Source organism: Sinocyclocheilus rhinocerous, unplaced genomic scaffold (assembly GCF_001515625.1).
Source record: "Sinocyclocheilus rhinocerous isolate Xijiao unplaced genomic scaffold, SAMN03320098_v1.1 scaffold1069, whole genome shotgun sequence".
NCBI classification, from domain to species: domain Eukaryota; kingdom Metazoa; phylum Chordata; class Actinopteri; order Cypriniformes; family Cyprinidae; genus Sinocyclocheilus; species Sinocyclocheilus rhinocerous.
In genome coordinates, this window is record NW_015635541.1 from 1,921,260 (window position 1) to 1,944,205 (window position 22,946).

The following is a 22,946-nucleotide window of genomic DNA, read 5'->3' on the forward strand; positions in this document are numbered from 1 at the left end:
TCCCTGCTCGTCCTGTCACGGCTATGGAGGCCGTCGGGGAATCCTCATCCTGTCCTGTCACGGCTATGGAGACCGTTTGTGAATTCTTTGTCTGCTTTGTGTCTGCCAAGGAGGTCGTATGTGAACTTTTGTCCTTTCCCGACCCAGCCAAGGAGGCTGCCTCTGAACACCCAGCCTTATCCCCGTAACACTAAGCGCTGATTAACAACCGCCCTACCGTGACAAGACAAAAGTCAGAAGATAGATACGCAAGAACGTTCATTTTAAAATAGCACAATGGAAGACAAAATTCCCTGTGATGACCTATTGACTTTAAACTACTGCAAATGGAGATTTGACTCTCTGACAAGTGTTAAAACCGATCCTAGAATATCCCATGGGATTGTCCACTTATTCCACGGGAGCTGTGTAGAATTCCAGCCATGACGACTTGAGAACCTGAGCATGAACATCTATAGTGAGCCACAAAGAAAGAAAACAATAGCTTTGAGTGTCATGAAATGCTGAATTAGCCAATTATCTAGCCTGTCTACTGTAACAATACTTGAGATTCCAGTAGCCCAAACAATGATTTTATCAAACCCAGAGGCACCTACGAAACAATACAATCACTTTCACCTTCAGCAGACCTCTATTAAAATGTTACATTCGTAGCACTGATACAATGGTCTTGGAAATGCATCATAAATTCAATATGTGCCAATAACAAAATGTCACATTCCAAAAGTAATTACCTGTTCCGTATTCTATTAGATTGAGAAAATACTGCATCATATTTGAGGTCAACAAATGAATGTAAGACACATTTAGTTTGACACTGAACAGTCATTTTCAGAGGAATCCATCACTGAAAAGGGTGACATCTGAAGCAGAAGATGGCACAAAATGGAACAACACAATCAATTTCATATGCATAGTGTACAATTCCAGTTGCAACATAGGCTACAGTAATGCCTCTGTTGTGCAGTATAATTTGAAAGATCAATACAAAAACCTTAGTCTCCTTTCCTACCGGATTTATATATAAAAAAAAATATTTTGGCAGCAGCTGTATTATGTAGAAAGTAAAGAAGAAAAAATTGCTCAGAAGTTGGTCCTATAGGAGTACAATTTATTGGCTGCTTGTTCTCAAATAGTATTCTAAGTTTCTACCCCAAACTAAGCAAGTGGTACTTGTCAAGAAACGTCTCTATTCCAAAACACAACAAACTAATTAGGCAAATGACCTTAAAGACCATTTGTCCTCAACAAACATATCATCAGCTGTTCATTTGTATGGATTCCAATCATTCTTGCAGTGGCTCGAATCTCAATGAAACACAAGGGAGAGAACATGGCTATTTACTGCTAAGATACTTCACACTTCACAGAGAAGCCAAAAATCACTTTAAATATGTTGGGATAATAAAATAACTTCTGGAAAAAAAAAAGAAAACACTAAAGCCTACTACTAATTATATATAGGTGAATATTTAATGTTATTAAAAGAATCATGAGAAGAAAACTGCCATAAAGCAATTTTAGAAACCTGTACTGAAAACCAGAGATTGTAAGTTGTAATGCACATGCACTCTGTCATGTCTTTAAAAAAAAAATCTATTAAATGTCACTGAACAAAGAGCTAGGCAATTTTGTGTTATTAAAGGAAAAAAAAAAAATCAATGTGTGATTTTGATGAAACCCATTCCTTACCATGTCTCCTTTATCTCCCTTTTGTCCAGAATGTCCTGCCAAACCCGGAAGCCCTTGATCCCCCTTTCAAATACACATAAGTCACATTATGCAACGTTAATATGCTAAATCGGCTCGCTGTATCAGGTCTAAAACGCTGTGATCAAAATTCAAAGAGGAGTCCTAGCCTGAACTCTGGCTCTTTGTACTTCAGAAGAGATTAGCTGAACATCACCCGCTGATGAAGTGCATGTCTGTGCCCAAACACCCCCTTATTTGTGCTAAATTGCTTCTAATAAGCTTTTATTTCTGCCTCTGGCTGTCATCCAGGTATACAGACTGGCATAAATGTGCTTTAATTGGCCATTCATTTTGTATGCGGCATTACCTCAGGATCCATTGTGGAGCGCTAACTCGCTCATTTATAGAATGCTTTCATGGTTTAACTTTACCTTCAGAGCGGGACAGTGGCATCGGTCGCTGGGCAGCTGGGCTGGCATGGACAGCATTCTGTGGAGGTATCCTGTGACCAGTGGGGCCGCTGTGGGGTTGTGGGTCACTACAGGTTCACACTGGTTAGATTAAAAAAAAAAAAAAAACTTGGATTAGTGTTAAATTATTAAAATGTAGACCGAGATAATCAATTATCCACTTTGAATTCCATGAAGATGGGATTTGTGGGGATTTTCTACATTATGCATGCATAGTACATGCATCTTCTTGTGAAATGCATAACTCTGGCAAACTGAGCTACATAAAATATAGTCATTTTAATATGATCAAAAATGTGAGCAAAAAATTGACAGCATTCGAGCTCAATGTTGATGATTTTGGGAGCAGCATTTGCAGACTTTCCTCACTATTATTATTATTATTATTATTTGAGTTACTTGTAGTGAATCAAAACTGAAAAAAAAAAGAGTTAAAAAGACTGTCAATAACTGCACAAATACACTACTGTTCAAAAGTCTGAGTTCAGCAAGGCTGAATTGATTACAGTAAAAACAGTAATACTGTGAAATATCACAATTTAAAATAAGATTTTGTTTGAATACATTTTTAAATTTAATTTATTCCTCTGATGGCAAAGATGAATTTTCAGAATCCATTACTCTAGTGTCACATGATCCTTAACAAATCATTATAATACGCTGATTTATTGATCAAGAATCATTTCTTACTATCATCAATGTTGAAAAAAGTCGTGCTGCTTAATATTTTATTGGAAACCTTGATATGTTTTCACTAAATACAAATGTTTTCACTGTCCCTTTTGATCAATTTAATGCAGTGGTGGGCCGTCAGGGCCAGCAAAGCCTTCTCTGCTGGCCTAAACACTATCAGAATCACTGATTTAGTTTTAATATATTTTTCCATGAATATGTATTAAATTATTTCCAATAGTCTATTCTCTTCATTTCATAACTGAAGGCCTAGGTGTAAAATGCACGGCCCGCCACTGATTTAATGTGTCCTTTCTTTAAAAAATAAATTATTACTGACCCCAAACTTCTGAACGGTAGTGTTCAAATAAAATAGTTTAAATTAAACTAAGAATATATTATTAAATTTCTCTTATCATTTGTCAATGTAATTGGGTTTCTTTCTTCTTTCTTTCTTTTTCTTTTTTAATTTCTTCAAAGTCACACAAGAATTTTTAATTGAGCCATGGAAGGAACCTGAATTGTTAAGAGGAATCAAAACTGTAATCTTAATTTTTCCTATCCCTAGTCATACCCCAGTAAAATTAGCTGTGGCCCCTCAAGAGCTGGTGCCCTAGGCAATCATCTGTGTTGCCTAATTACATGACCGGCCCCACTGGCCACTTGGACCATTCCACTTCCATGTGGAAAACACTAAGGAAACACTATCCCAAATGCTGAGAGGGGGATTAGCAGACTATGTACCAATTACAGCATTGAGCAGGGATGTGGATTTTCTCTAATCCAATTGTTTAAGACAGAATGTTGCCTTTAATTAATCAGAAATTATTGACCGGAGCAACTCGAGCTAAAAGGATGCCCTCAAGGGCTTTGTCCACAGTGGAAACGATCGGTCCAAGAACAATACATGGAAATCACTATGGCTCTGTCCCAAAACCTACACCTTTGCCTTTGTGGACGGCATTTTTAGACCGTTTCAAAAGGTAAAATATCTTTTTTTAGGCCAAATTCTAAGGCAGAATTGCATGTATCCTTCTCAGAGAAGGAAATCCCAAAATGCATGGCAATGAGATTAGTGAAAAACAATGGAAAATGGTAGGTTAAACAAGAAAAAGATTATTATAAATAATTAACTTAAAGGAACACTCCACTATTTTTGAAAATAGGCTAATTTTCCAACTCCCCTAGAGTTAAACAGTTGAGTTTTACCGTTTTCGAATCCATTCAGCCGATCTCCGGGTCTTTAATCAGATTCAATGATCTATGCTAGGCTGCAACTAAAGGTGCTACCGCCAGACCCGGAGATCGGCTGAATGGATTCGAAAACGGTAAAACTCAACTGTTTAACTCTAGGGGAGTTGGAAAATTTGCCTATTTTCAAAAATAGAGGAGTGTTCCTTTAATACTGAGAGATTTTCAGTCAATGCCTAAAACTTAAGTCTGCTTCTCAAACAAAACTATCATGTGGCTTCAGAAAATATGGAATATAATGCAAATAGACTACTTTTTCTATGCTCTTTTGTGAACCTGACTAATTAAAAATTGACTATTTCACCCAATTTCTGTGCACTGTGTAGTTTTCCGCTTCACGTTTTCCATATATCACATCATATGTTCACAACAAATTCAATCAAAATCAATTGTGAGTTGAGTTTGTAATTGTTCAGTTGTGTCAGGAGTATGACACACACGGTTGCTGCCTATGTAGAGCGTTTCAGATCGGTCACTCTTGAGCCCTTATAAGACAGTTGTCTATGTAGGCAGTAGACAGCAAGGCAGCTCACTTGATTTTGGAAATCTTTGAAAACTAACTAGACCACACTACCACAAAATGCAGAAGACAAAATGCAGAGACAGTTCCATTTTCAAACGTTATCTGAATGATTAATGTTATTCAGTAAGCAGTGCTGAAATGTGACTGGCCTGATTTAATTTGATGAATATGTCAAGCCCCTAATTTTAGTGCAAAATTATGGGCTGGGTTTACAGTCGTTTAGGAAGGATCATTGAGTCTGCATTATTAACACCGCTGCACCATAAACCCGAACATCCTACCGTAACTCCAGGAGAATCGCAGCATCTGTCCAAGTCGGCTATTCTAGCATCACAGAAGATCAGAATCTCCTGAAGTTCAATCTGTGAAGGTAAATTTACATTTATGGGCATGAACACACATGCCTGACAAATCAATCCAACAAATTTGCAGCAAACTACTCAATTTTGACCTGCATCAGGTTCAGGCATGAAGTTAGTGAAGTTCCTTCAGACTATAATGGTGTCCACCATAGTTTAACAATCACTAAAAATACTAAGCTTTGCATTCGTATTCAGATTTAGCAAGTGATGAGAACCTCCGTCCACAACTCACATCCACTGGACGTCCATTCTCCACTCGAGTGGTGATGAATGTGCGTCCGCTCACGTTCATGCCAGACCTTTCAGCGGTCACCTGACGCTCAATCAATGTGCAGTCCAGGTAGACGGAGACAGCATTGCTCTCGACAGACACACCTAGCTTGTGAAACTGTCGATCGAAGAGGGCATGCAGGTCTCGGTTCTTGAACACGTACAGGAGGCTGTTTTTCAGAAAACCCTGAGCCAAAAACTCGACTGTTTTTTTAGCTCCATCCACTATTAATGACACCTAAATGAAGGAGAGAAGAAGGGATGAACATTAGTGGCTCATTAAGAGAGTTAATGAGATAAGCTGACTGAAGTCTAGCGACTGCAGTGTACAAAAGAGTGCCATTTATATAATGATCATTTTGCCAGTCTTGCAGGAGTTATTGGTTTTGAACATACTCTGATTGATCAATGTCTTTTTTTGTAGATCTAAATAAAGTCTAGGATTTTTCACATACCTGTGTATCTCCACCTTTATCAAAGATCTGCAGAACAAACCAGCGATCTTTCTTTGTGGTTTTTCTGAGTCGGAACATGGCAATAATGGAGTACTCATGAGAAAGTCCATTTGGGAACACAGATCTTTAGAAAAGAGACACAACAATAACATCTACAATTAAAGTTGATCAAAATAAAAAGTAGAACACAAAAACAAATATAGGACCATTTACCAATTAAGGCTGCATTTAAGTCACAGTAAAAGCATTTAAAAATAGTGAAATATTACAATTTCAAATTACTGTTTTCTTTTTAAATATATTTTAAAATGTAATTTATTCCTGTAATGCAAAGCTGAATTTTCAGCATCTATACTGTAGTCTTCACTGTCACATGATCTTTCAGAAATGATTCTAATATGCTGATTTGCTGCTCAAGAAAGTTGAAAATTGCTATTGATACTGATACTGTAATGCATTTTTTTTAGGATTCCTTGATAAATAGTCACTTTTAATTAATTTAAAGTATGCTTATTGCTTAAAAGTATTAATAAAAAACGAATAAATCTAACTGACCCAAATTATTTAAATGGTAGAAAAAAAAATGACAGTAAATGAATAAGTGAATTGCTTTTGAACTGGTACATGAACTGTCCAAACAAAATGCCTCAGTAACTGAATCAGACTTCCTAATGCTACATATGAGAGAACAAGAATGTTCTAGAAAGCGTTTAATTACTGCTTCGGTTCAGCAGTAAAGTGCCATTTTCACTTAAACACTTCTATTAAAAGCTTCAATAAGCCAAGTGCATTGGCATCAATCTTCTCCTCTGCATTTTTCTCTTTAGTCTTGCCTGCAAGATTTATCAGATGAATTTACTAGAAAACACTGTAAATGTGTCCTTTCATAAACTGAGATTCTTCTGTCTGTCGGTCTATTGTTTATACCACTGAGATGTTTCACTCTTCTGAACGAAACACTGTAGCTGTGACTTGAAGCAAACTCATGGTACAAGAAAGAATGCTAAAAAACTTTTAAAGCTTCCATCCGGTTATTAAAATTGTTGAAAGAGTAATATTACATTTTTGAGTGAATCTCATAACACTGTAAGTGTTACAGAAATAATTACTCTCCTTTTCCATTTCTTTCACACTCTATTTGGTAATTTACTGGCACTTCATCAAACACAATCAGCAAAACTGACAATGAGAAAATCTCATGTATGAATACTTTAAAAGGACAGAAGAGAACGAGAGAGAGAGAGAGAGAGAGACTTGCAAAAGACAGGCTAAAAATGAGTTTCTTCTCAAATAGATCATTCTCTATTCTCTCTAGGCACGTCTGCATAGCGTGTCTCCTGCTTTCACAGGCACAGTGGGGAAAATGCACATTATTAAAATGATATATACTCTGACTTTACATGCTGGCAAGATCAAATGCTTTTGGATAAGAGGAAGACACAGGAGAGGGGCTTATGGGAAACTAGTACAGATGTATTATAGGACAATGGACGGAATATTACTAAAACTGACCGCAAAATTTTTTAATCTACTCAAAATATCACAATATCACAAGTCATCACTTATTCACCCTCAAGATACAGTGGAACACAAAGGAAGATGTGTAGAAGCATGAATGAAGTTTCAACACTTCAGTAGATGTGAGAATTTTCAGTGAATAATGCCTTAAACTTCAGAGTGTTTCTCGAAAAATATCACATGGCTTTAGAACATATGGCATCTTCATACAATGAAAGAATATTCTTAAAGCATGTCCTCTGCATTCCACAGAAGAAAGAAAGACTTCTTGGAACGGCTTGAGAATTCCATAAAAACTCAATCTAGCATTTATCTAGATAAGGAAGGAGGCAATAATAGGTTCAAAATGAGAGAATAAAGACTTTTTTTGTAATTGCTGAGTAATTGATTTTATGAATGCAACCCTAAATTATACTTGATATGGCCAGCCGGTGGAATGAGTGAGACCTCATAAGTGAGTGCAGTGTTTCGAAGCGCACCAACCTGGGCACCGTGACATCAATTCACTTCATCACTGAGCTGTTAAATAGGGACATCAGAGGCCATATGCCAAATATGATGGGATGTAACACTCTAATACAGCCCATATTAAACTAATCTCTGAACATGCAGATTAATAAGCAAACAAATGGTACAACTGCTACAAAAAAAAAAAAAAAAACAGACAGTGGCCTAAGTAAAATGTAACTTACTCAACATTAACTTTGTGTTTGATGAACTGTTGCATAAAAATAATATGACATTTGTGATCACACCCACATGCTAATATTTAGGAAAACGGAACTGTTTCTTGTTTGATATTACTTAACTACATAAATACAAAATTTTATTTTAATTACATTTATTTTTAATTCAATTATTTACATTACATACATACATACAAAAATAATAATATAATATAATATATTATTATTTTTGTATGTATGTATGTATGTATATAAATATATATAATAATATTGTATAATAATTTAATATGTATTCAATTCAATAGTCAATTCAATTCTTGACCCGTTTGGGTTTTTAGCACCATTAACTCTTCCAGCTAAAAGAACAGTTCAGGAGTTGTGCCGAATGAATATGGGGAATAATTTAAATGTAAATACCTGAATTAAAAATAAATGTAACGAAAAAATAAAATATCTAATTTAATAATAAAGGTTTGCCCCCAATCATTATATATTATATAATACAATACAATACATAATTCAATGATAAATTAATAAATGTATCATTTATATTTTTCCCAAAAATATATTATATTACATTATATATGTTATATTATACATTTAAATGTTTTAATAAAATAAAATAAAACATTTACGTAAATAAAACAAAACGATAGAAATGTGCGCACTTCTAGTGGCACTATACAGCATTGCAAACAATAAATCATAAAAAAAATAAAAATAATAAAACATCCCACATGCACGGTCAAAGGATACAAACAGAAAATTCTACCCCAAACTTATACGTTTAGTTGAACCAGCATTATTTTGTCTCATATTGGGCAAACAAACTGACTGCAATTGTGTTTGGTGGTTTTGTGCCAACAATGGTGCAAAAAGTGTTTCATATTGTCCATAGTAAAAAAAAAAACAAAGTAAAGAAGAATGTACTCAGCCACATAGAAACGGCAACATTTAAGCAGTGAAATGAACAAATGTGCGGTATGCCTACTTTATTAACTTCCTCCTTTCAACAACTCGGTTAGGACTACCAGGCGAACATTACGTCACACAATTAATATTCATGAGCAAAGTTCACAAGCTTTATATTGTGCTTCCCCCAACACTTTTCAGATCATTCCCACGCCCCCTTGCCTCTCATAAAAATGAATACCAAGCATGCAATTAGCACATCTTAGCAGAGTCATCTGTGAAACAACTAATGGAAAATAGTCTGGAGGAGTGGAGCCTTCTCTTTCCATGTGACCGTATCAATTGGACGACGGAGCCCGGCTGCATTTCCTGCGAGTAAAGTGAGTGATGTTTGGAGTTTGTGCTGGGGGCTCTTTGACCCCCTTCTCCACCCCCCAACACATCCAGCTGACTAACGCCATCACCTGTCAGAGTTCAGCTTAATTGAGGTCTGGCGGTGTGTGTGTGTGTTTGTGTGTGTATATATGGAGGTCTGGGCAGACAACTTGTCATTCTCATCCCTCAGAACTGCACTCCACCTCCAGCCAAGGAGACTCACAGTTGGTCCCTGTGGGCAGGTCTGAACAGCAGATAGAAGGCCCCACAGCAGGCCGCTGACCACCAAGTGTCGGATAGAGCAACAGATCGCAAATCATCTGACCCATGACTCCATCAGGGTCCCAGGGAGCAAACAGTGTGTTTACAGTTGGATAAAAAACGCTAAAAATATCCCCCCTTTCCCTGTGCAGATGACTGGGTGTTATTTTTCACTGGTGAAACGCATGGAGGTAAAAGAGAAGTCCACTGGGTGCTAAATCTCTATGGCCAAATCAGCAGGTGTGCTTGAAACCACAGAGAATAATCAGCTAGACTGAGCTAAAGACTATGATGAAACACAAAGGAACAAATGTGACCTACAAATGTTAAACAATGTACTGCTTTATTGCGCAATGTACTGCCCTGAAATCTAGACACTTAAAAATGGATTCATCTTATTGCTTTAGATAACAAATTATCAAACCAAGTGGCATTCGCAAAAAAAACTAATTACGCCAGACCTTTTCTCAGAACCTCTTCTGGTGATTACATTTAACTAACTGGTCCCAGGGACATTTTAAATATATTTATGTAGTCGGTTCTCCTCAAGTTTACACAGATGTAGCCCATCACATTAACTAGGAACATACTGAAAGTGTCCAAATGCTTTGCATCTTAAAGCAATAAGTAATGAGATGCTGAGTGATTTTATTCAGAGGAAATGGTAAAAATAAATACTGTTTAAATCAATTAATACTTTTATTTGAAGGACACATTTAATCAATCAAAAGTGACAGTAAAGACATTTACAGTTTAATGTTACAAAGGATTTCTGTTCCAAATAAATGCTGCTCTTTAGAACTTCCCATTTAAAGAATCCTGAAAAATGCATCATGGTTTCCATGGTTCATCAAAAATATACAAAAAAAATCTTACTGCCCCAAACCCTCAATGTTCAATAGATTGTAATTTAGTTTATCATTTAGCAAATGTATCTGCCTTTTACAAATGTTTACAACATTTACATTTTGCTTGTGAAATACATTCTGCCCAAATACTGTTCTTTTTGGTGCCACTGTCCATTTGGTCTTGCTATAACATTTTTTTTTTTTAAATGAAAATAAAGTGGAGTTTCAGACAGCTCTGAATTCTCCTACTTCCAACTTGAAAATAACCATGGGAATGAAGCTCAACAACAGACTTTGAAAAAAATGGGGCAGAATAATCAACCCTGACTTAATTAGATCTTATGAGCATAATTTGATGTAATTTCCAAGACTATGGCTGTATGGCAACAAGTGCCAAGCATTGAGGGAAAAAAAAACACGTTACGGAAAAAAAAAAACATTATTAAATCATTCAGAAAAAAATATATATTTATAGTTAAATAATATGAAACAGTCATGTTCACAGCATCACAATCAAAACAAAAAGTGTAAACGCGTCCTATTTCAAACGTTCAGTTCATGCATTTCCTGGTAATCAAACCCAAGACCTAGGCGTTGCTAGGTTTTTTGTCAGATGTTTGTAGTGCAAACACCACGCTTTTATGTTTGTCATAATTATCATAAGTCATGCCGCCACCCTATTTTGTTTACGTTTTATGACGTACGACCGACTGGAACTCTTTGAGGTCGGAAGTGGGGAATTTCAACTCTAGCCTTCCCACCTCCGACTTAGTCTGGAACTTGCCACAATCCCACCAGCTTTTCAGCAAAATACAAAAGAGTTCTTTTGAGCATCAATTTGAGCTCTTTGGACTCATGAATATGCTGTGGGTTCACACGGTTTGGACAGCTGACCTTGACAGAACACGGCCTACATAACTCTACATGTCCAGGGCTGTTATACGTATATTAAACATACCTGAAACGTCTAACTAACACAGAAGCCTTCTTTGAACTTGGTGTCACCCTTCAGCTATAAGTTATTAAAGTAATTTTAAGGCAATTAATATGCAGGACATGATTCCCCATTACTGCTTGATTTCTCTTCTAGGCGGTACTCCATTACAGTCACCTCTCTTTCTCCTTGGTCGAGCCCACTGCCCACGGTCTGCAAATTAATTCTGTCCAAATTATTCAACATGTCTCACGGCTTACCTCACAGTTTATCCTTATTAGCCAATGTGAGGCGGAATTATCTCAGCAAGCTCGTGATATCGGGGTCATTCCATGTCAACACACCATTAAAAGCGTACAAGACATCTCCTGAGTTTTCTACCGGATATCGGTTGAAGTGAAAGCAAGCTTACACCATGAGAAAACATTGGTTTGCATCGCAGAAACCCAATAACAGCCTGGCATATTTTCAAATCTTAAGTGGTGTAAACTCATGCGAACGGCTCCGAGAACGCAGTTGGTCATCGACGCAACCTGCACTCTATCCCATCCAGAGATTTATACGAGAAGCTGTCAGAAAGGCTAACCAAAACACGCAACATGTGGATGTGGGCATTCATTCAAACTGCCATCATAACATGCTCATCACAGCAGTGATTCTGCAAGGAGCTGTCCTACTTTCTGCTCTCCAGATGCTAGAAGATTCTGCACATCGTCGATCACGTCCAAACTACGTAAACATCCATATGGATATGCACATTTGCTGCAATAACTTCCAGCTTAGCCGTCACAGTTAACATTGTTTTCAGACAAAACAATCCTCTGAATGATGTGCGAGTGGAAAATAAATGGCACAATATCAAAACCACATCAACATTTGCAGAACTTACTCTGTTGGTTTAAACAAGGGTTTACTCCCCAGTCTCAACAACAGCCTGTTGTCCGTCACCGTGCCTTTTCTGAGAAGAAACTTCTGAGCTAAATCAAACCCTGTAAACAAGAGATGAAAAAGGCAAACACACATTACATTTATGCATTCACCAGACACTTTTATCCAAAGCAACTTACAGTGCATTGTGTAAACATTTTGGGAATTGAAAACATGACCTTAGCGCTGTTAGCACCATGTTCTGCTAAAGGAACAACATTAGCTTTAGGCTAAAGAGATTTTCAGCAAATGCTGTCCAATACAAACTGTTGAACACACATTTGTAGTCTTTTATCTGGAATGATTAGTATTAGCAAGGCAACACTATTGTTATTCCTTAAACATTTTGGTTTGGGGCTTATTCTAAACTTCTGCGGTTAGAGCAGACTCTATTCAAACTTTGTTTTGTAGATTTCAGCCTTAGGTGTACCGTTTTTAATACACTTCATACTAACTTTCAAACTAAAGTTTGACAATCTCCTAGTATTTGGCACAACTAGCATTTAAATCTAACATACATTGATGATGGCACTGTGGTATTTGCATATCAAATAGTGATTGCTTGGTCTTTACTTTCTTGCTCTCTATTTCTTGCTATCTTTTTAACCATTACAGTCCAAAAGTTTGATATTTTTTTAAATACATATTTATTCAGCAAGGATATATTAAATGGATCCAAAATGACAGTAAAGACATTTATATTGTTACAAAAATATTCTATTTAAAATAAATGCGGTTCTTTTGAACATCCTATTCATCAAGTAATCTCGGTTTCCACAAAAATTAACTGTTTTCACCATTGATAATAACAAGAAATGTTTCTTGAGCAAATCAGCATATTAGAATAATTTCCAATGTGACACCAAAGACAAAAATTCAGCTGAAAATTCAGCTTTGCTGTCACAGGCATACATTTTAAAATATACAAAACAGTTATTTTAAACTGTAATAATATTTCACGTTATTACTGTTTTTACTGTATTTTTTATCAAATACATGCAGGCTTGGTGAGCATAACAGACTTCTTTCAAAAACATTTATAAAATCTTACCAACCCCAAACTTTTGATAGTGTACATCCATTTTTACACTTTACACAGTGACTGTGATTCTTGTGTGCAGCCAACAGATAGCAAACGCTCTGACACTGTATTTTACAGAACCACATTTTAAAAACTCAGCTTACCAACAACTTTGACAGTATTCTTTAGCTGGCTTGCAAGAACTGGCATTTCCTTCAGGAAATGCAAAATTAGCTGTATAAATTGCTCTGTCAGCTTCAACCATGTGCAACATTAGGGATGTTTTAAACAGCCAGTTTGATGTTTAACAGCTCTGCGTAAGGACGAGCTGTGTTTGATTTCTATTTGTATATACAGTATTCTTTGTTTGTACCTGTGAATTCTCTGTGAATGTTCACATTGGTAGGCCATTTCTCTTCCAGCTTCATGGGCGGACATGTATGATCTGCAGAGGAGAGGAATATCATGCGTTACTGAAGCAACTGAATTGATTTTTAAAAACTGGTAATGTTTTAGGTTATTCAGTATATAGGACACCACAGCTATAGTTAGTTATAAGCCATGAAGCAAACCATCCAGCTACAATGTGAATCAGAACATTAAAAATCTTAATTTGAAGCAAAAAGACAACAGGTGTAAAACTGCATATGGCTTTAATGAGGGAAAAAATGCAATCACCTGAAGCATTGTGAATGACAGTCAGAATAAAAGCGATGTTTAAATATAAAACTATTGGTTTAAAGATGTTGAGTATGTATACAGAAACAATATATTTTACATTTTTGCAAAACATGCATATTTATATGGAAATATTTAAGCAATTTCAGAGCATAGGAAGACTATTACATAATTTGCATTGCTTCCCGGGAGTGAGGGAGCACTAAAGAGTTATTTTGGCATGATTTGCTTGTTTCAAATCTCTGATTGGCGATGATTTTTTTGCAGAATTATGGGTAATGTAGTTTTCCTCCAGAAATTTAGCTGTTAAACAATTATTTTAAAAAATGAGTTATAATAATACAGGCTGATGGTTACAGCAAAAGCATATAGTGTACCATTAATTAACAACCTTGTAATCACAGTATAGTTATGTCTTTAACGGTTTATAAATTATGGTTAAAAATCAATTCCTTTACAGATCAAATGAATGGGATTTTTACATCCAAAACCAAACTGTTGCAATTAATAAAATCAAGGTGGAAATCTGAAAACTCGTATCAAGCAAAAATTACATTTTTCTATCACTGGATGGAAACAAATAATGGTTTTTTTTCATAAAAAGCCTACTAGCTACTGAGATCCCAGTGAAACAGTAAGCCCCAGTCTCCCCTCCCATGACATATGCAGGCTGATATTGCTGAAGGACGAATTCTGCTTCATCAACAACAACTATCCCAAATAAAAAGGACGCTCAAACAGACACAAATGTAAAAACACACAAACATATCTACATCCACAGCCACAAACCCACAAATCACAGCATTAACAGGAAATTCCAAAAATCAGCACATCTGCTGGCAAACTGCCGACTCTTAAAGAGACGGGACACATGCTGTAAATCCTCTCTAAATCTCTTCCTGGATGTCACGCTCGCACAGTGGATCACGGGAGATAGCAATTCACTCAGCTGGCAAAAATATTGCTTGCCTGTCCTCTTGTTCAGAGGACTCTCATTCGTGGGCATTTACACTGTGCAATAATATTCCTTAATCGCCTCAGGTTAATCTGAATGGGGCCAATAAAGCAATTCTATCGGACACATAACACCAGAGCGGATGTGTCCTGGTGGCTTCTGACTAATGCCACCCAGGTCAAGGGCTTGACGCCATGTCCTCGTGAGCAGGAATTTCAAATAGCCCTGCAAGAGTCCCTGCTTCTTAAAGGAGGGCGCGACGTCTTTCATCACAAACAATTCATTTGCATACAAGGATTCCAAACAAGAAAGCTTAAACAGAGCGCTAATTAAAGGTGATGACAGCGGCGCTCTGCACCAGAGCGGTGAAGTCAACATTGGCCTCTTTCGCGGAAACGAACAAGGCTCAAAAAACCAAACAGATGTAATCGCTTCTAATCAAACCTTTTGTAAGCGGACAAGAATAAGCAAACATTTTGGTGCGGACCTTTAGGTGACAGCATACATACCTATTCTCTCATTCACTGTCATTCCTGAAGTAAAAGGAATGGAATTTACGACCCACAAGAAAACAGTCCATCTGAGACAGTGAATCATGTCGTCTTTGGCACATGAGAAAGGGCCCCTTGAAAACCTAGAAATAGAAAACAACGTCACTTTTACAACTCTTTGATGCTCTTCTGGGTAACGCAACACCACTTGTTACTGTCTGTATGATGACTGATTGCATTGACTTCACATTTTAGTTACTCTTCAATATGTTTTAACTGATTTAAACTGATTACAATTTTTTATTGTATGTCCTAGTATAGTCAATATCAAATGAAAATGAGCTATCTTATAGAATATGTAGGAATTGATCATGTTTCGCAAAATCCGTCTAGCACTTCAATTATGTGGTGAAACGTCTTAACGCAAAATGTCAAGTGTGACATTTCACTCCTCAGAATAAACTCCAGGCCAGAGTAAGTTTCCAGCATGAGGTGCTTCTGGGGAGCCAGTGCCATATTCCTGTAAACCAATACGATCCGTTACCCACCGCTGACTGTTGTTATTGAGCTCTTAAGTAACAGGGCAAACAAATTGCGCTAAATAATTAAACACTGGTGCTATGGAGTTTTGAAGCACATGCAGTTTTGTAGGCTTCAATCATTAGTGCATCTCTGTATATAAACATGCGGTAAATTGGTTTGCTGTAAACTTCAAACTCAAGTTCACCGTCTGACTTTCAAGTGAACGACAAAGCGATATAAAAAGCTGTTTTTCTAAGATTTCAAATTAAGGCTAAAAACATGTTTTGTAAATAAAATGGTGTAGGCTATTACATGGGTGGTGTAATTTACACAATGTCAAGGAGTGAATGGAAACATAACACCCAGCAAAAAATTTTTTTTTAAAAACTAATTAATTTTTAGGTCAAATTAAAGTTTCACCCTGCAGTCATTGCGCTTTTCAACCACTTTTAAAGGCTTTACTGAATATTAAAATCAAGCTGAAAATCTGAAAACTCATATCAAGCGAAAATTACACATTTTGTTGTAAACTCTGATGGAATCAATAATGCCTTTCCTTAACTACACATGCACGTCTAATTGTACTGTGTGTGATATTTGTACTTTTAAACATAAATTTATTCTCAAGATTAAGTGCACTTGAAGTGGTTAAAAAAACAAACTTAAAAACCTGATTATGAGAAAAGTTACTCTGCACTTTGTCAATTAACCATATAATAAATAAAGTTATTTACATTAAAGAAACAGCATAATTTTATCCATGTATGTATTTGATGTGAAGCTAAAGCTTGAATGTTCAATATTTGATATCAGCATATTAATCCATAAATATCTGTGCTGAAACGCCACGTGCACTTCAACCAGATTGTTTAATATTAAATATATCATTATTAATATAATCAAAATCGCTTTTTAAAACTGCATCCAAACTGACTAGCAACAAACAACAACATGACCTCATTAGTGTGTTTAAAAAGCATAGTTGCGAATATTTAATTTACATGCACATGGTCAAAAACTACTGTTTACTGCAATTTCTCTGTGTGCCGAATGATGATAAATCAGCAATGCTGAACATTCATCTCTCTCTCTCTTTCAAGCACGCGAACGCCGACAGCACAGGACTCACAGTGGCGTGTTAAACTCAGATGACATCAAACATGATCATTTAAAAATGACACCGCACACATACTCTGCAAAAACACCTACAAAGTCACAGCAACCGAGACAGATGAACACCGGCTACTTACATTTGCTGAGAAAGTTTATTATTCCAGCGAAAACACACAGCACAAGCAAATCCTGTTTGGTTCATTAGCGCATTTTAGGCAGCTGTGGGTCCAAAGCTCACTTGCAAATAAAAGTGAGAATGAAAGCTCGTGCAGGAACCGTGTCCTTATTTGTCGCACTGCCTGACCCTCCCACCCACTCATTAGAGCAGCAAACATCAGGACGGACAGGACACTCTGAGGGGCTCCCTGTGGAACACGCTACAGTACACAGGCTACTTGACCAATAGCAAGAGTTAACTTTTCTTTCAAATTAGAGGTCAGCATTTAAAGACCAACTTCCTATAAAAAGAAGAAAAATGTATATATTTTTTGTGCTTAAGTTTTTCACATTTTTAATCAGTTGTATACATATTTAAAATGATGCCATGCTGCATGCATAATGATTAAAATACGATTAAAATACATTTAATTGGCATTGTCAAAATTTTTGTACCGTGAACTGATTTTGCTTGGCTATATATTTCAGTAAATATTATATAATAATAAAATAAATATTATATTATAGTGTAAATATTATTATATTATTATAATATATAATATTATTATACTAACTGTATTAAATATTTCTCAGGATGGGTTTATAGCACATAGCTACTACAAAAGTCTTTAGCTAAAAATATTTAGCTAAAAAGTGAAACGATTTTTGACACACAAAACACAAAAATGTATAAGCCAACATGGAAATATTAGCCAGTGTTTTGGATGACAAATTGTTTTTTTTGTGTGTGTTTTTTAAGTTAAGTTAAGTCTTGTCTTTTATTTTTGAAGTGTATATAGTTTTTTATTATTATTTTGTTTTGTATCTTGCACTGTAATAAATAAATCTGTAAAATAACTTCTTATTACTGGGACATTTTCCAATAATTTTACATACATTTCAACATAGCGTGATGCAGTGTAAAATTCAAAATACAGGTAAAAGACCTGTAAAAAAAAAAATACAGAAAATTATTTTTAATTAATACAGTACATTGTGCCCTATTTATATGGATTTTTAATGGTTTTCTTTTCTTTTTCTTTTCTTTTTTTTTGCAGGCAATTTCTTTTTTGTTTACTTTTTGAGTTGTTTTCTATTGGTTTATTAATCCTGTTGTGTCGTGTTATCAGTTTTGTATAGTCATTGTTTCATTTGGGCTTGTTATCTTGTGTGTATCACTCATCATAATATAATACAGATATTATAGAATTATTATTAAATAAAAGTAAAATAAAAAATGAAATGTATTTGAATAGATGACATACGGAGAATGCTTGCAACAAAACAAAACAAAAAAAAAACATAGGATTTGAGTCAACATTGATTTTGAAATGCAACTAACACTACAAATCTCCAATCCATATACCACAAATCTTCAATATATGGGAGATTTGTTGAAGAGATTTGTGGTATGTGTTACTCAAGATATGAATTCCAGCGCTGTCCATATAGAGTTATCTATATGCCCACAACCTGTTTATTCCTCTGGATGCTTTCATATGAATCTACTACTTTTGAAAGCACTATTCATTTGAAGCAGGGATTTGCAGCGCATTGCGATATCTCACCTGACCATCTGACTATTCTGACCACCACTTTTGTGTTTACACAAGGCCCTCAACACTGATGAATAATGAGACGCATTTTTAGGATTGTGTTTGTATTGGCCTTATTAGTGTGTCTCCACATTACCATGCACCCCCAACCCAGCTGCTTTCAGAACAGCTGTTTCTCAGACAGGGAATCAATGAGACTTCTCAGCTGTGATTCACTTCAGACTTGCATTTCTGCTACAATAGCATCATAATGTCCCCTGTGTTCTGTTGAAGAATGTCCCACCACCGAGAAACAACCACCTTAAGCCTGCAGATGGGAAGTTTAGCCCTAGAACAACATGCAGAAAACATGCTGCCCATGCTGACCCAGAATCAAACTTCTCTGTGCAGATGCATGAGTGTGAAAGATCACTATCTGTCGTGTCTGTTTCCCTTGTAAGGATGATGAAAATTTGAGGAAAAGAGTTTGGTTAAAATAAAAATGCTTCTATTTTGTGTTTTGTTTTATTTGCAATATATATTACATATATTACATTTGTTTTCTTTTTTAATATTATGTTATTTTGAATGTATATAAAATACGTATATACGTGTGTGTGTGTGTGTGTGTGTGTGTGTGTGTGTGTCTAAAATAGAATATATTATCTATTCCTGTGATCTCTTTGAATGAATCTTAAATAATAATTTACATACTCATGCACACACACTTTCAGTTCTTTTTATTTTTGAAAATAAAAAGGGTTTGCTGTTTCTGTTGTCTTTGGGTTTCTCAAAGCAAATTCACCTATTTCAGAGCATTTGGGCCATGAAGTCACACGAAAAACATTGACTTGTTTATGCATGCGAAGACGAACAAGGAATCTGTTAAAAATTAAAAAGCGTAATCATGTATGATTTATCATAATCCCCCAGTAACCCCTTTAAATCTTTATACACAAGTTTTATCAGCAGACATCATGTTCATCTCTAGACTGATGATGTGTCTTACAGTAATGAATTCACTTTCAGACAAATTCTTAGTACATGGATTTTAAGCTCCTCTCTTATAGCAGAGAAATACACAAACCCCTCTTCTGCTCCACTTTGTGATGCCGTTTGGTTCCCAAACAGCACGTTTTGTGTATCCTTTCACTTCTTCACATTCAGAAACTTTCTCGAAGGCTGTTTTCCTGGCAAACAAACATCCCAATCCGCACATGATATCAACTGATATCAGACAGAACACCTGTTTTTCCAACGCACCTGCTGTTAAAAGAGACACACTATTTACATTCTCCTCAGTTGTTGCATATTTCTCACTATTGAAATGACTGTTAGCTTAATGCATCACCCAGAGTATGGGTTACATTACTCTTTCTTATTGCCATATGGTTTGTATATTTTGTACACAGGCTTTGTTTCCCCAAAATGCTTCTCAAACAATAGCTCTATTCCTGTAGCTCATGTTGCTCCAGTTTGCCAGTGAAAACTAAATAAATGGATATTGCAAACAACTGAGAACAAGAGGTCCTAAAAACCTCATTCACTTTGCTGCAGTGGTGAGCTCACATGCCCATTTATGCAGGTCTAATACAAAAGAAGAAAGACTAAATGCAGCCTGTCAATGTTTGGAAAGCCAAAGCCATTCATTGAAATTGAATTCAACAGATATATTAATGTAAAAGTCTCCCATGAAGCACATGGCTAATGATTTTCTGGTAAAACTGAGATGTTTAGACTTTTTTCAATAATGTTTCAATAATTTCAGTAGATTTAGATTTAGCAGGTCAAAATAGATAGTACATTTTAAATTGTGGATATTATACTTTGTTGTTGGGAATTTGGGTTTGAGACATTCTGGGAAGCAGATATAAGCAGGTATATCATATAATAAATGGGCCACTTTGAAAATCTGACTCACAAAATTAAAGAACGTTGCAGTAGGCTACTTATAAGGACTCACTTATAGTTCATGCTGCGTTTAAACAATTTAAAATTTCCATCATGCTCTCTGTTCTGTACTTCCAGCTTTTCCTGTCAGGTTATTGTAGAAAGGACAAATGAGATTGATAAAACGATGGCAAATGTGACCCAGAGACTAAATGAAATCAGGGTATTAGGTTTGGTATCTCACCGTATCTCACAGCTAATGGAAGTTTCCTGGTGCCTATCAGTCTCCTTGAGACTAGACAATACAGTCTGTAGTGCACTTATAAAGGGAATGAGAGTGTATATCAGTGCTGAGTGTGCATTTTAAAGGATCCTGGGAGAAATGAACCCCTCAGATATTATTTTTCAAGAGTAAATTGATAGAATTTTTTTTTTTTTAAAGAACTCATGTCTGCATGGCTATTTCGACCAGCAGCTATTGAACATAAACATCAGTCTTGTGACAGTACTGCTTATTAGTTGCTATTTTTAAACCTCTAAAAGAATTGTTCATTGTTATCATGAGATAAGCAATCAGTTTCATTCCTGTAGCTCAGCTGGTAGAATATAGCATTAGCAATGTCAAGGTCAAGGGTTTGATACACATGGCCTGAGCAAAAGTGTAGGCTACAGTTGATGCACTGTAAGTTGCTTTGGATTTACAGTATGTGCCAAATGCATAAATTGGAATCTTGACGTTACAATAAACGTTCAATGTTGCATGTCATTTCCTTGCAGCACAGTTTGCTTGAGGTCTCATGGTCAGTATCATATATCGGTGATTATCCTGTGGCCACTTGCTCTCCTGCCTGATCACTTTGCACTGGTCTTTAATCACTATAGCAACTGTTTGAATGTGCCAAAGTGTGTAAAGTGATGCCATGTTTATATAAAGTCCAGATACCTGAGCAGCAAAAACAACATACACAGGAACAAGCAATGCAGCTAGCGACATTATTGGCTTTGTGACATGAATGTAGTATCATTAACATGACCCTATTCGAAACACTGATTCTTTGAAATTTTATTTTGAATCTTTTGTTTTGAATCAGTGCTTCAAAAAAGCGCATAAACAAGTCACGTGATTTTAGCAAACAAGGCTTCCTTTGAGATGTTTAGTGGTTTTCACAGTAGTTGTTTTTTGCTAAGAAGCGAACCAGTGTTAAATGTAGGTATGGTTGTAGCTTAACTCAAGCAAGTTTTATAGTTTTAACCCATGGATTTTAACCAACATGTCATAGTGCGGCAATTCGAGTAGTTCGAAACAGTGAATCATTTGCAAAGCAATGAGTTCAATCGATTCGAATATTCAAATAGCCTGCTTCTCCCATGACTAAATAACATAGGCTACTTTCTCTTATCCCAGCTTAAATGCAGATGCCAACCACATTTTTACCATTCGTGAGTTTAACAAAGTGTAACACCGTGGTTCTTCTTCTTTTAGTTTTTTTAGGCGAGTTAACGCTGTGGTTCCACTGTGCCATTTGCTTAAAAATTTAGACCACTCCGAGTCCGACAAAGTACCACTGCCTTAACCAATGGCGTGAGTTTAGGGGCGGGGCCATTTATTTTATCTCACCAATCAACGACGTTGGAAGTGTTCGGGGAACACCAGTTCGAACGCCATTTAAAACAACCACTTGGTGTCACTACTGGCGCAGAAATGACTCACTTCACCTTAAAAAAAAAAAAAAAAAAAAAAAACATAACAAAGCAAGGACAAGTATTCCACTTGCATTATACATTTTGCATGGATGACATTAAATTTATAGCAGTCTTTAGCAAATCTCCTGTTAATTTCAGTAGGCCTAAAATCCCACCTTTCCTGCGGTCCTGCTCTGTCAGTTTATTTTTTATTTATTTTTTGTGGACGACAGCTCTTGGTGTGGATTATCACTGAGAAGAAGGTTATTAATTTACACCTTTTACACTGGTAATTATCCTCATTAAATCGAACCGGATTCATTCTCCTGATGTACAGCCAAGCCATTTGAGGAGATAAAAAATTAATTAGAAATAGCGACAGAAAGCAGATTATGTTTGATGAATCTCAATGAAAAGAAAAGCTGAGCTAGACATTTTCTGTTAGCACAGCCAAAAGGAAAATCTTAGATTGCTGGTTATAGGCTTATCATCCGGTGTTAGAATGCTGTTTGTTTGTGCGTGTGTAGATAATTGATGATGTCTGTGCTTTATTTGGAATAAACTCTAACATGATTTATGGTTCTGCACTTAATCTAAAGACACATTCATTGTTCAGAGAATGTGAAATGGTTTTGCCCTTAAACTGATTATAGGAAAATCTTTCTATCATAGATCACCGTGTGTATGTTTAGACATACATTGTTTTTGTGTGGTCTGTTTAAAATCCAGATGTATGACAATGATTA

General features: G+C 36.0%; 1 protein-coding gene across 1 annotated transcript in view; it reads right to left on the reverse strand.

Annotated features, from left to right (window-relative positions):
* Positions 1–17,268, reverse strand: part of LOC107747287 (collagen alpha-1(XIX) chain-like) — a 140,059-nt gene extending 122,791 nt beyond the window's left edge. Inside the window, exons 1-9 of the mRNA XM_016561756.1 lie at positions 17,074–17,268; positions 15,320–15,444; positions 13,551–13,622; positions 12,119–12,218; positions 5,696–5,819; positions 5,203–5,478; positions 4,890–4,970; positions 2,124–2,243; positions 1,693–1,755 (exon numbers count right to left, since the gene is read on the reverse strand). Coding sequence (XP_016417242.1) covers positions 1,693–1,755; positions 2,124–2,243; positions 4,890–4,970; positions 5,203–5,478; positions 5,696–5,819; positions 12,119–12,218; positions 13,551–13,622; positions 15,320–15,444; positions 17,074–17,138 — 1,026 coding nt within the window. The 5' untranslated portion in view covers positions 17,139–17,268. The remainder of the gene's footprint in view (positions 1–1,692; positions 1,756–2,123; positions 2,244–4,889; positions 4,971–5,202; positions 5,479–5,695; positions 5,820–12,118; positions 12,219–13,550; positions 13,623–15,319; positions 15,445–17,073) is intronic.
* Positions 17,269–22,946: the final 5,678 nt, after the last annotated feature.